Genomic DNA, 13,088 nt, shown 5'->3' with positions numbered 1-13,088 from the left:
AATAATATTTTTTTTAAAGAATCCTATGGTGGAGAAGGAGGGAGGAGGCAGAGGGGAGGCGAGTGACGGCAAGAAATCTGAAGATGGGGTGGGCTGCCTGGGAGAAGGCCTGGTCTTTCTGCCCCCCCCCCCCCACACACACACGAGCAAGAGCAGCCGCTCCTCTGGGTTTGGCGGTCGTGAGCTTTTCCTAACCTGGGCTGTCACTGCTGCCACCTCTCCTTCTGTGCTTATAAAGTAGCAGAAACAAAAACACACAAATCAAACTTGACTCTTTATAGCTTGTATTACTACAGAGTACTAATGCTAAAAAATCCAAGGGTGTGAATTAAGTCAATGCATTTGTTTTACAACTCACTTCCAATCAGTTGTTGATTTCCTTAATCATACATAATGCCAGACATCAGTGACTTGTACCCAATAAGTTTCTTGATGGCTTCCTTCACCTCCTTGGTTTTTAGGCTGTAAATAATGGGGTTTAACATTGGGGTTGAAATGCAGTATTGGATGGAAAAGAATTCATCCACAATGGCTGAGTAGGTCGATGCTGGACTCAAATACCTAAAGAAGGCAGTGCCATAAAATAAAACCACAACAATGAGGTGGGAACTACATGTGGAGAAGGTTTGCCATTTGGCTGCTGCTGAATGCATCTTCAGGATTGTAGAGATGATTTGGATATAGGATGCCACAATAACAATGAATGAAGAACCTGCTACTGTAATACCAGTAATAAAAAATGTAATCTTGTTGAGAAAAGTGTCAGTGCAAGATAAGGCAAGTAGAGATGGGAGTTCACAGCTAAAATGCACGATAATGCTTGGACCACAGAACACTAGTTTTAAGAGGGATAATGTATTTATCATTGAATATAGGTTACTTATTGCCCATGCACTTCCCACCAGCAATCTACAAAATACACTGTTCATGATTTGCACATAATGCATGGGCTTGCATATGGCAGTGTATCGATCAAAAGCCATGGCTGCAAGAATGCAAGCTTCAGTGGTTCCTGTCAGAAAGATGAAGAACACCTGGGCAATGCAGCCATTGTATGAAATTCTCTTGCTTCCATAGAAATTTGTGAGCAGCTTAGGCACCGTGACTGAAGAATAGCAGATATCAAGAAAAGACAGATGGCTCAGGAAGAAGTACATGGGGCTGTGGAGGTTTCTGTTGCTTCTTATCACAATCATAATCATCATATTTCCCAGCAGCGTTGCCATATATATCAATGAAAAGGTGAAGAAGAGGAGCATCTGGACCGGTGGATTGTATGAAAATCCCAAAAGAATAAAATAAGTCACTGTGGTCTGGTTTTCCATTTTCTTTTCCAGAATAAATATACAGAGAGAGGAAAAACCCAGAAAAATTTACAAACACATTTTTATAGCTGAGTAGATGGCATCTCACATTTGATTTACATGCATACTCAGTTTTATACGTCCTCTCACTGCCTTTCAATAATGCATAATATACGCTCCTCTTAACATCATTACTGAAAATGGCTAATGTCCTGACTAATAAGGACCATGCATTAGTTGGATCTGCAAGGATGCACTTGAATCCATCATACATCTCCCCCAGTCCTCTCAGTAACTAGCAATATCACCTACTGTGTGTCTTGATGTTATTACAGACAGAGGCTAGCATTATAGGCTAGCATCTTGACTAAAGAAGCAATGTTGCAGCCATGTTATATTCCAGACAATAGCTGCACCAGCACACAAAAAGGGTGGGGGTGGGGATTTACCCTCCCATCTACAGCTGCCTGCACACCCCACAACATGTTCTTGATGCTCAGGGACCTATTTTTGCATGCTGCAGACAGCTGTGGTAGGAAGGGGAGACTGGGTCCTTCCCTCCTGCTGCTTCCTTAGTATGGAATGCAAGACTGCTGCATTGATGTTTCCTTAGTCAGAATGCTGGCCTGTCTTTCATTATTCCCATATTTACTGAGAAATGCAATCAGGAAATGGGAACATATCTACCTACCTACCTATCATATTTCTATACCGCCTGACATAGACATCTCTAGGTAGTGTACAAAGCTAAAACAAATATATATATAAAGGTAATATAAAACTATTAAATATCATAAAACAGATAAAAACAATCTCGGTGAATAAAAGCATTAAAATTTGATTGACTATCTTTCGCAGAGGCTCTGTGTTTCTTAGAATGTACTGTTCTTTGATATTGGAGAAGAGCAATTTTCTGAATTTTGATTGAATCTTTTTATATTTCACCAAGTTAATATTAAAAGCAAGAAAAGCAGTCTGCTGTAATAATGGGATTAAAATATGTTTTAGGAATGGAGCAATTGTGATATTGTTTACAGGATAAATTGACATCAATATTGGAAATATCCAGATGTTATCGATATGGAAGAATAGACATATCTATAGTAGGCGGGCCAGGCATTTGGAATTGCAGCAGTGTAAGTCCAAGGCACTCACTTCCTCAAGGCTAAAAATAATGGCCAGAAAAAATCTAATCTGGATATATAACTAAACAAGGGGGGACCAACTAAAGTAAAGTCTCAGACACAAGCAAATGTGAAGGGCAACATCAGTTCCTAAGTTATTTCCCCAAATACAAACCGCTCTTTGCCTTCTGGCCTATCTGCTCAGAGTGTGGGTGATGAGGCAATGAAGGGCATTTCAAATGACTGCTGTGTAACCGAAAACAAAAAACCCCACACACACATACACAGAGAGAGCTTGAGTCTAGAGACTTAGAAAGAATACCAAGGGCAATTCACTTGAGTCAGGACAGGTTACTCACTCCTATACAGGACTTACTGCTTCCAAATAAATTTCAGTTGAAGGAGATCAATACAGTTGCCAAAACAGCAAACGAGGCAATTGACTTAGGAACTTCACTACAAAATGAAGTATATGTCTATGCCCATATATAATATTTTCTTAGATGGATTATTACTAACTGTACGTGAGAGTTGCATGTTTGTACATCCCATCTCCTGGGGGAAAAAATTCCCTTCTCATAGAAATATATGGTGCCAAGGAGAGAGTAAAAGACAATCTTGTCTCAGATATGTTACTTTATTATAGATGGGATACTACCCTGTTCCATGCCCTCCATTTTCACAGGAAAGCATTAACATATGCAGCATGGGCAACCTGCAGATTTACTCTTTAGAATGAGTTTAGTCATCATTCCGCTTGCCGTGAGGGAACACAAGTTGTCATTCTCCGTAGGGAAATCTGGCAGTAGGAACGTGCACAAACTGGTTTGGGGGTCTTTGTGCGGTCTGCTGAACTGGTTCAAAGGTCCAGCAATTCGGCCAGTTTGGCAGCTGGGACATTACCTTTAAGAAGAAGGGAGGGTGCCCCGTCAACCACTTCTAGTTTGACACTGACCGGGGCGACAAGGAGTTACGCTGCCACCTCGCACCAGTGATTTTGGACACAGTGCCGTAGGGGGAAACATGGCAGGGTGGGTGGGAAGAGCACTCTTCCTCTTCTTCAAAGGTAACCCCCCCAAAAAACCAGATGTCTGCCAGTTCATGCACATTCCTATTTGTTAGCACATACAGCTGATTTTAGTGGAATACTAATTTTTTTTGCAAACATTCACATGATTTGGCTGGAATTATCATGAGAGCAGTTGCCTGGGGGACAGTGGCTGGGATGGGGAAACAATGGCAGCAGTGGCAGGCTAGGCTGGCCAGCTGGCCACTGGGAATAGGAGACAGTGGCAGGGCAGGCCGGGTGCTGGGAGAAGGAGGCAGGGGTGGGCTGGCCCGGCCCGGCAGCCGAGAGCAGGAGGTGGTGGTGGGCTGGGCCAGCCGCCGGGAATTGATTGGTGGGTGGGAGAAGGTGGCAGGTCGGCTGGCCAGCCCACCAGCCAGAAAGTGACAGGTGGGTGGGAGAGAAGAAGTGGGCCTGGCTTCAGGGGTGGGGGACAAGCAGTTGGCGGGGGGGAGAAGCAGGCCGGTGGAGGTGCAGATGCTCTGTGCCTGGCCCAGCTAGTTTAATATAGATATGTTAAATGCATTTGATTGAACTTGAATGTGAAAATTTTATAATCAAAGCAAATGGGATTTTTAGATTTAATCTGCTTCACTACATATAATTTTATGTGAAAGCTATTACAATTTGCCCAAGAATGAGGTGGTTCACAAGTCCTCATGCTGCCTCTTGGAAGGGCTGGGGGAAGGTAGGAGCTTGCCTGCCTTCCCTGGCAGATGGGAAGCAGCAGTTTTTGCCTTCGCTATGCCATGCCCCCACACAAGCAGTGGAATGTGGAGACCAAAGCTGGGATCAGGAGAAGAAAGTCCTCCTGCATCCCATAGAGTTCTGCATCAGCAGTGCAGTGGCTGCTCTTATTAGATCATCCAATGAACTTGGCGTGCCCACTCCTTCCCCCTGCCTCGCTGCCCCAAACGGTGATGAGCCAGAGAGAAGCCTCGTACCTGGCAGTGATCACCAAGATGATTGCCTGCCAAAGTGGAACAATCTCACGGTGCATTCTTCCTAGTTAAAAAACTGGGGAAAGAGCAAAGCTACGCTTGGCTGCAGGATCTGGGAATGGAGGGCTCCCAGAGCTCCAGATGACACCAACTGCCTGGGTTACCCAAGGTAGCTTGTGTTGTGAGAATAGCCATAATATCTAAGAAATTTAATATCTTCACATGTTGTGATCCACAAGCCCAATCACAGCCCAACATACACTTTTCTATTATGGCATTCCAAGTATTTGGCAAAAGTCTTGCTTTTGCAAACCCCAATAGAAAGCAAAACCAGGTGGCTTACTGAGGCAATTTTCTGCATCTATACATGAGCGGTGAATATTCTCTTTTGCACTATTTTTATTAGTTTTCTACATATCAATGTGACTTCCAGTTAATCTTTCAACACAGTTATACTACAACATCCATATTTGCTCTCATGTGAATATTTTCTTCATATTTATATATCTAGTTATTATGTCCTAATCCTTGTTTTCATCACCATAGTAATCTATTAGTTTCATTACTATAACAAATTCCCCAACTGTTATTCTTACATTTCAACCACCGTTAATAAATCCAAATTCACATTGTATTTCATATACCACAAAATATTCTGGTGAATATTCTCAGGTCTACTGGTTGAACATGATAATTGTTCAAAGCTTGCACCTGTTTTTGCATCCTTCATGTCTTTGACACTGGTCAGACAGATTTCCCTGGGAATCTCATAAGTTGGGAAGTCTTTCAAGACCTTCAAAGCTTGCACCTGTTTTTGCATCCTTCATGTCTTTGACACTGGTCAGACAGATTTCCCTGGGAATCTCATAAGTTGGGAAGTCTTTCAAGACCTATCAGCAATTTCTTCCCTATTTGTCTCACTGCTTATATCTTTCTGATGTGATACAGGGATAGATGATCTACTCTGCCTCCAAATAAATATTGTTATTCTTACCAACACACTTGTTATTCCTTCCCCTCCTTGAAATTCCTCTGCCGTTCTTTCATATTTGCCACGAAAATCCACATTAGGTGAAACACAAAATAATTTCAGACCCAGATTAGACCACTACTGTCCACTGTATAGTTTATTCACCACAACAGACTCCAAAAAGAAAAAATATGTTACAAAATAATTTTCAGTTATAAGATTTCTTAACTCATATATATTTTCATTTTTGACTTCTCAAGTCTGCCACAGTTGGGGGGGCGGGGCAAAAAAAGAGAGAGAGAATTTGTCATGGTAGCATGATTTTCACTCTTTCCTATACCAACATAATTATTTTGATCCAGTTCAGTTTGAAACTGAAAGGACTTGGCAGACTCCAAAGAAGTAGTAAGCACCTTCACTTTCTCTAAGATGAAAACAAAATCTTAATATGTCAGAATCTAGAACTGAGGGGAGGAATGGAGATTTGTGCTTTTTTCAGCTGTGCAAAATGAATCTGCTTCTGCTATTTCTGCTTCATCAAAAGTGAGATCGCATATCTGGGACATAGTTTTCCGAAGTAGATTTGAAAGGCTTAGAGAACTCTTTGATTTTATTGTATTGTTTACTTGTTATTTTCCATGTTAATTTGAATCTTGTCATTGATTTGCATATAAAGGTTTAAAGACATAGATGGATCTAATCTAATTAGCAATCACCGACTCCTCCATTTAAAACTAAGAATGGATAACCATCACATGGAATACCTTGCATAAGAAGATGTATTTACCTGAATTCGTACATATGAAGGCTGATAAGATAATGTACAACAAGGAATGTATTTCTCTCTTTTTCGTGTCATCTTTTTTCTTTCTAAATGTTCAGAGGAAACAACCCATGGCATGATCCAAATCAAACTAGACTTCAGTCGGAATTAGTTTGTGTTTGTAATGCTTTTTGTTTTGCCTCTAGGTGCAAAGAGCCTGTACAGCTACATTTAAAACATAGATTTATATTCTGGGACTGTATCTGAAATTGGTGTTTCCTTTGGGAGTAACTGTGTGCAATTTATATAATGTATGTACTCATGGGACAGGCATTTTGTTGATTAAGAAAGCACTTTTGCTTTTTATCTAACCTGTAAACAATCATGCATGTTCCCCAGGACAACTTTTGTGGAGAGAGAGAGAGAGAGAGAGAGAGAGAGAGAGAGAGAGAGGGAGAGCGCATTTGAGAAGCAGGAGTGTAGAGCACTATACTTTGTGGAGTAACTTACTTGTGAAATAAGATTAAGAGAAGAGTTATCTCTACAAGGTGCAGTGCTTCCCTATCCAGATATAGTGCTCAAATCACCTCCAATGGAATCAACAGGCATTTTCAGTCTCGGAAAGCTGTCCAGGCTGACACCAATTCCTTTCACATCAGCCAAAACTGGCATCACCATCTGGAGGAATTGCAGGCAGCTGAATCAAGTATTTGATTCAGCCTGACCAACTTTATATCCACCAGAAAAGTATAGCGAGCCTGCAAACAGAATAGATTGCATACTCATTTACTCTAGGCTGGATTACTGCAATGCGCTCTATGTGGGGCTGTCTTTGTACATAGTCCGGAAACTGCAGTTGGTTCAGAATGAGGCAGCCAGGTTGGTCTCGGAGTCATCTAGGAGAGACCATATTACTCCTGTCTTGAAGGAATTGCACTGGTTAACAATACATTTCTGGGCAAAATACAAGGTGCTGGTTATTACTGATAAAGCCCTAAACAGCCTAGGTCCTGGGTATTTAAGAGAACGTCTTCTTCGCCATGAGTGCCACCGCCTGCTAAGATCATCTAGAGAGGTTTGACTGTGGCTGCTGCCAACCCGTCTGGCGGCTACTCGGGAACGGGCCTTCTCCGTTGCAGCCCCGGGACTTTGGAATGCGCTACCTATTGAAATAAGAGCCTCCCCATCTCTGGCAACTTTTAAAAAGGCACTGAAGAAACATTTATTCACCCAGGCTTTTAATTAGATTTATAGTTTTAAATAATTCTAATACTGGGTTTTAGATGTTTTAACCTTTTAAATGATTTTAATTGTTAATTGATTTAATGTTTTAAATGATTTTAATGGTAAACCACCCAGAGACACAAGTTTTGGGCAGTATAGAAATATTTTACATAAATAAATAAGTAAATGAATGAATGAATGAATGATTTATTTTGCAGACTGATCTCTGGTACAGTAATAGCATATAAATAAATAAATAAATAAATAAATAAATAAATAAATAAATAAATAAATAATTTGATTTCTATACTGCCCTTCCAAAAATGGCTCAGGGTGGTTTACAAAGAGAAATAATAAACAAATAAGATGGCTCCCTGTCCCCAAAGGGCTCACATTCTAAAAAGAAACATAAGACACACACCAGCAACAGTCACTGGAAGTACTGTGCTGGGGGTGGACAGGGCCAGTTACTCTCCCCCTGCTAAATAAAGAGAATCACCATGGTAAAAGGTGCCTCTTTGCCCAGTTAGCAGGGGTTATTCTCAAGAGCAGCCTAACCCAGGCTAGGGCAGCCCAGCCTGGTTTATAGCAATAGCACTTACATTTATATACCGCTCTATAGCCGGAGCTCTCTAAGAGGTTTACAATGATTTAGCATATTGCCCCCAACATTCTGGGTACTCTGCTTGTGTGGAGAGCCAGCATTGTTCCTGACCCCAGCACTCTTGCCCTGCCTAACCCTTACTTTTACCCCAGCCTTTAGCCAGGGTTAAGGGTGTGGTAGTGTCCTCGGCCCCAGTGCTGGGGTTGTGTGTCTGCACGCAGCCCTAGCATACAACGAGTTGGGCAGCAAGAGGACGTGGCTGAAGGAGGATCCCTCAATGCACCATGCTCCTGGAGTGGTCCATTGAGGGATGCCAGTGGACTTTCTCTTCCGGCTCACCACAGCACTGCTTGTATGCAATCTGGAACATAGGAAGCTGCCATATACTGAGTCAGCCCATAGGTCCATCTCACTCAGTATTGTCTACACAGACTGGCAGCAGCTTCTCCAAGGTTGCAGGCAGGAATCTCTCTCAGCCCTATCTTGGAGATGCCAGGGAAGGAACTTGGAGCCTAGATGCTCTTCCCAGAACAGCTCTATCCCCTAAGGGGAATATCTTACAGCGCTCACACTTCTAGTCGCCCTTTCGTATGCATCCAGGGTGGATCCTGCTTAGCTGAAGGGGACAAGTCATGCTTGCTACCACAAGACCAGCTCTCTTTCCAGAAAAAAACTGTGAACACAGACGGGCTGCAAGTGTACAGTGTACAATGTGTGCAATGTGTGAGTGGCAGGGTGAAGTGGGGAGGGAGATCATGTGTGGGGAGTCAGGCTCCTGCTCTCCCCATGTGCACAGCCTCATTTTAAAAATTACTTTTAAGAACAAAGCAAATGTAGGTGGCATTTCCGACTGCAAATGGAAGGATAGGAGGGAAAAATGAGCAACAAGGACAGCTAGTCCATTCAGATCTAAAACAAATAGAGGAGGGAGCATAATTTACAAACATGCTCCTCCCCACCCCTGAAATAGATTCTTTTTGCTCTTTAAGGGGAGGAAATGTGTCAGCATGTTGTAAGCTAACCGGGCAACGCTCCCCATCTTCTTCTTCTGAATTGCCATGCAGTGAAGCATAGTTAAATGCAGGGCTCAAAGTCAGGAAGACTTCCATCCTAGCAATCTTTCCTATCATTCAGCCATTCAGATTGAGGACTAGGCAGCTCTTGCATTGATAGCTGTGTGAAGGTAGGAGGGAGAAAAGAGTACTGGAGGAATGATATGCAAAATAGCTATATGTCTTGAATTTCTGCCTAGACATTTGCTATATTATAAAGCATTTGGGGGAAGAACTGTACCTTGTGGAGATACATCAGACAAAAAAACATCTGGTATATCTGTCGAAAATGATTGTGGCTGTATTAGGGACCAGTTGAATTTCTGACCGGACAGTTGCTATAGAGGTGGCATTTTGCAGAAACATTGTGCCTTGTGGAGCTGCATTAGACAGAAATTCATCGTGGCATCTCTAGGAAGTGATTGGGGAAGCTGCACCTGTTGGATGCTTGCCCGGATGCATTACTCCTTCATCCAATGTCCATGTAGTCAATAATTTCACCCCCTCCAATGCAATGCAATTGCTGTTTTCTCAGCAATGTAATCACTGCATTCATAGGGGCCCAGTAAGGCAATGCAATGCCAGATTTCACCTACCCACCAAAGCAATGCCCAATGTTACCCCCCTCCACAACCCAGTACAATGCAATGCAATGCAATCTCCCTCTCTCACTCTCTCTCACACAGACAAACACACACAGCAAGGCTGGCTTTCAAGCCTCCCCCTGCATTGTAAAGGCTAAAGCTACCTTTAAAAGCAATGCAATGCCCAATGTGCCCCTCACCTCACAAGGCAAGGCTGGATTTCAAGCATCATCCTAGCATTGCAATGGCCAACATCACCCACTGCCCCAAATACAATGCAATGGCCAGTGTTTGCCTCTTGGGAATGCAATGAATAATTTCCCCCACTGCAAAGGCTGAACCAATGGGGGGAGGAGAGAAAAAAGAGATCAGGGAAAGAGAGGTGAAGTGCTGTGCTCCCGGCTCAGACAGGGTAAGAGCTGGCCACCATGTTGATTCTGGGCACTGCTGTGGGCATCTCAACTTCAAAAGCCCTATTGCACAGACTGTGTACCATGAGTGAAGATGCATTTCATGCATGTAAAATCACAACTTCAGATAAAAAATAACAAAAATAACACAAACCATTGAATTAGTATTTGACATAAATATAAAAGGCTCTCCTTGACCATGGAGCCTAACTGCTGACATCACTTAAAATGTCAAGAAATTCAGCAAAATATCTCTTCTGTAGGATGAAAAATATCTGCCCACATGTTTAAACCCCTGTTCAAAAAGAGAAAAGGTTTAACCTGCTGTATCTTTCCCCGGCAATGGGAAACACCTATATCGGGCAGCAGCAATATAGGAAGATGCCGAAAGGCATCCTCTCATAATGCGCTGGAGGAGGCAATGGTAAACCCCTCCTGTATTCCACCAAAGACAACCACAGGGCTCTATGGGCCCCAGGAGTCGACACTGACTCGATGACACAAATTTACCTTTACTTTATCGAAGCCATATGTTAATGTGTCTGCACCAAATTTAGATCAGTGTTGTCCCTTGTCAACTAGCTGATGTGTCCAAATGGTCAGACGGATTGGACAAGTGGTTTGCATTGTATAAGCAATAGAATGTTCAGGGTTATAATGGTGGAAACTGTTCAGGGCTCAAAGTGGTGGGATGTTGAAACTACTCCACATCTTGACCATACTGGCACTCCTGTGCCAGTATGATATGTGAAGAACAAAAAGGAAGTCTGCAACCATACACTGTAGGATAAAAAAAAAAGCATGACTAGCACAGAGGTGAAGTACAAAGTCTAAGGGTGGGAAAAAAATCACAGAGGTTTTCTGGGGACCCTATGAAAAAAGCAGATATTCTTTGTTGAGGGTTGGCTTATGGTAAACCTTTTTTTCTCTTTCAACCAGAAAAGTCACAGAGGTGGAAGTGCTGCTGGTTTTCTCAGTAATTGGCTTCTACTCTTTGTCATTCTTTTTTGTCCTGGAATGCACTAGAGAAATGAAATTCATCATGACCTTGGGGGGTCATTCAGGAGGGGAAAATGGTAACTCCATGAGGCTTTTCACACATGTGGAGGAAACCGGGCTAAGGGAGCCCAGCCCATTTACCTCTGCGGCTTCCAGCGGTTAGCCCGCTTAATTGCCCCTCCCTTAAATAAGGTAGAGCATGCACACCACTAACCCCTTTTAGTAGATTGTCAGTCACCACGGCGTAGCTCCATGCCATGGGGACTCACGAGGAGACCACCGACCAGGAGGCTCCAACAAGCCTCTTGGTGTCGAGGGTTACCCACTCGTGTGGGGCATTCTGAGACTTCTGGGGGCCAGGTTCTGTGACAGAGATGGTAATTGTGTGGGTGGCCGATCCGGCCACCCAGGGCAAGCTTCTGCCCATGTGCAGGGAGAGCGCGCTTGACCTACTTTCTCTGCCAAAAACCCTCCTGGCTTTACAAACCACTCGTGTGTAGAGCCTCCATGTATTCCCACAGGAGTGGATTTTTGGGGCAGCCATAATCTAATTCAAAGAAAGTGGCTTTGGCAATCTGTAGGGATAACACAAGAGTTCAATATCCTTTTCACAGCCATTTAAAACAAGAATAGATTTCTCATAAAACACTCAAACTATCAGCTTGTTAAACAGTAGCAGAAACAGATACACACAAATCAAGCTTGCCTCTTTAGAGCTTGAATTACTATGGAGCACTAATGCACATAAGTCCAAGGGCTTTGAATCAAGTCTGAGAAATATCAATGCATTTATTTTACAACCCAACTCCAATCAATCATTTATTTCCTTAATCTTACATAACGTCAGACATCAGTGACTTGTACCCAATTAGTTTCTTGATGGCTTCCTTCACCTCCTTGGTTTTTAGGCTGTAAATAATGGGGTTTAACATTGGGGTTGAAATGCTGTATTGGATGGAAAAGAATTCATCCACAATGGCTGAGTAGGTCGAGGTTGGACTCATATACCTAAAGGAGGCAGTGCCAAAAAATAGTATCACAACAATGAAGTGGGAACTGCAGGTGGAGAAGGTTTTCCGTTTAGCTGCTGCTGAATGCATCTTCAGGACTGTAGAGATGATTTGGATATAGGATGCCAGAATAACAGTGCATGATAAAGCTGCTACAGTACTACAAGTAATAAAAAGGGTAATCCTGTTGAGGAAAGTCTCCATGCAAGATAAGGCAAGCAGAGATGGGAGTTCACAGCTAAAATGTTTGATGATGTTTGGGCCACAGAACACTAGGTTCAGGAGGGATAATGTATTTATCATTGCATGTAGGGAACATATTGCCCATGCACTTCCCACCAGCAATCTACAAAATACACTGTTCATGATTTGCACATAATGCATGGGCTTGCATATGGCTGTGTATCGGTCAAAAGCCATGGCTGCAAGAATGAAAGCTTCAGTGGTTCCTATCAGAAAGATGAAGAACACCTGGGCAATGCAGCCACTGTATGAAATTCTCTTGCTTCCATAGAAATTTGTGAGCAGCTTAGGCACCGTGACTGAAGAAAAGCAGATATCAAGAAAAGATAAATGGCTCAGGAAGAAGTACATGGGGCTGTGGAGGTTTCTGTTGCTTCTTATCACAATCATAATCATCATATTACCCAGCAGCGTTAGCAAATATATTAAGGAAAAGGTGAAGAAGAGGAACATCTGGATTGGTGGTTTGTGTGAAAATCCCAAAAGAACAAAATATGTCACTGTGGTTTGGTTTTCCATTTCCTTTTCCAGAAGAAATATAAAGGGGGGGGGATAAGTTACAAACAGATGTTTATAATTGAGTAGAAAGCATATCACATTTGATTTACATGCATACTCAATTTTATTAGTCATCTCAATGCCTGTCAGTAATGTGTAATAGAAGCACCTCTGGACATTATTACTGAATATAGCTGACATACTAACTAATAAAGAGCATGCATTAGTTGAATCTGCGAGGATGCACTAGAAGCCCTCATACATCTCCTCTCAGTGTTTAGTAATATCATCTATGC

At 42.5% G+C, this 13,088-nt stretch overlaps 2 protein-coding genes across 2 annotated transcripts; both read right to left on the bottom strand.

The window, feature by feature from the left end:
• Positions 1 to 380: 380 nt before the first annotated feature.
• On the bottom strand, positions 381 to 1,331 carry LOC128331156 (olfactory receptor 5A1-like). Its single transcript, XM_053264508.1, has one exon. It carries the CDS (start codon positions 1,323 to 1,325, stop codon positions 381 to 383), a length of 945 nt encoding a protein of 314 aa, XP_053120483.1. The 5' UTR covers positions 1,326 to 1,331.
• A 10,543-nt stretch (positions 1,332 to 11,874) lies between these two features.
• LOC128331155 (olfactory receptor 1G1-like) lies at positions 11,875 to 12,819 on the bottom strand. The gene has a single exon (XM_053264507.1). The coding sequence runs from the start codon at positions 12,811 to 12,813 to the stop codon at positions 11,875 to 11,877; it is 939 nt and encodes a 312-aa protein (XP_053120482.1). The 5' UTR covers positions 12,814 to 12,819.
• Positions 12,820 to 13,088: the final 269 nt, after the last annotated feature.

The sequence above is a fragment of the Hemicordylus capensis genome, chromosome 6 (genome assembly GCF_027244095.1).
Source record: "Hemicordylus capensis ecotype Gifberg chromosome 6, rHemCap1.1.pri, whole genome shotgun sequence".
NCBI classification, from domain to species: domain Eukaryota; kingdom Metazoa; phylum Chordata; class Lepidosauria; order Squamata; family Cordylidae; genus Hemicordylus; species Hemicordylus capensis.
This window is presented reverse-complemented; position numbering and strand designations above follow the sequence as displayed.

Bases quoted from the DNA above. Each gene is read 5' to 3' on its own strand.
- LOC128331156 (XM_053264508.1), bottom strand. From the start codon at position 1,325: ATGGAAAACCAGACCACAGTGACTTATTTTATTCTTTTGGGATTTTCA.
- LOC128331155 (XM_053264507.1), bottom strand. From the start codon at position 12,813: ATGGAAAACCAAACCACAGTGACATATTTTGTTCTTTTGGGATTTTCA.